This window comes from Stegastes partitus, unplaced genomic scaffold (assembly GCF_000690725.1).
Source record: "Stegastes partitus isolate 25-593 unplaced genomic scaffold, Stegastes_partitus-1.0.2 Scaffold1602, whole genome shotgun sequence".
Taxonomy (NCBI): Eukaryota; Metazoa; Chordata; class Actinopteri; family Pomacentridae; genus Stegastes; species Stegastes partitus.
In genome coordinates this window covers 78,576-78,987 of record NW_007579333.1, presented here as the reverse complement: position 1 = coordinate 78,987, position 412 = coordinate 78,576, and the positions used below count along the sequence as shown (strand labels likewise).

The 412-nt window shown below is 49.3% G+C and overlaps 1 protein-coding gene across 1 annotated transcript in view; it reads right to left on the bottom strand.

Moving 5' to 3' along the window:
• Positions 1 to 179: 179 nt before the first annotated feature.
• Positions 180 to 412, bottom strand: part of LOC103371521 (glutamate receptor ionotropic, NMDA 1-like) — a 60,093-nt gene continuing 59,860 nt past the window's right edge. Inside the window, exon 19 of the mRNA XM_008300873.1 lies at positions 180 to 258. Within this exon, the coding sequence (XP_008299095.1) occupies positions 193 to 258 (66 nt within the window). The 3' untranslated portion in view covers positions 180 to 192. The remainder of the gene's footprint in view (positions 259 to 412) is intronic.

Genomic DNA, 412 nt, shown 5'->3' with positions numbered 1-412 from the left:
TGTTGTGTGTCTGCTGTGTGTCTGTGTTGTGTATCTGTGTTGTGTCTGTTGTGTGTGTGTGTGTGTCTGTTGTGCGTTTGTGTTGTGTCAATTATGTGTCTGTTGTGTGTCTGTTGTGTATCTGTGTTGTGTCTGTGTGTGTGTGTGTCTGTGGCTCAGCAGCAGTGGTGCTCGCTCCTCCCCTCCTGTCTCCTAGACGACGGTGCTGACGGAGGGATCTGATAGGTTGAGCTGTCCGGTGATGTCAGTCGGGTACGGCTACAAACACAGAAGAGACGCATACGTTAGTCACACAACAGCAGCAACTACACAACGGAGCAGCTGACAAGTTTCTGTCTCGATTCAAACTCTGATCAGCAGCGGTGGAGCGAATATCACAGTACTCGAGTAAAAGTACTCCATTACACAGTGT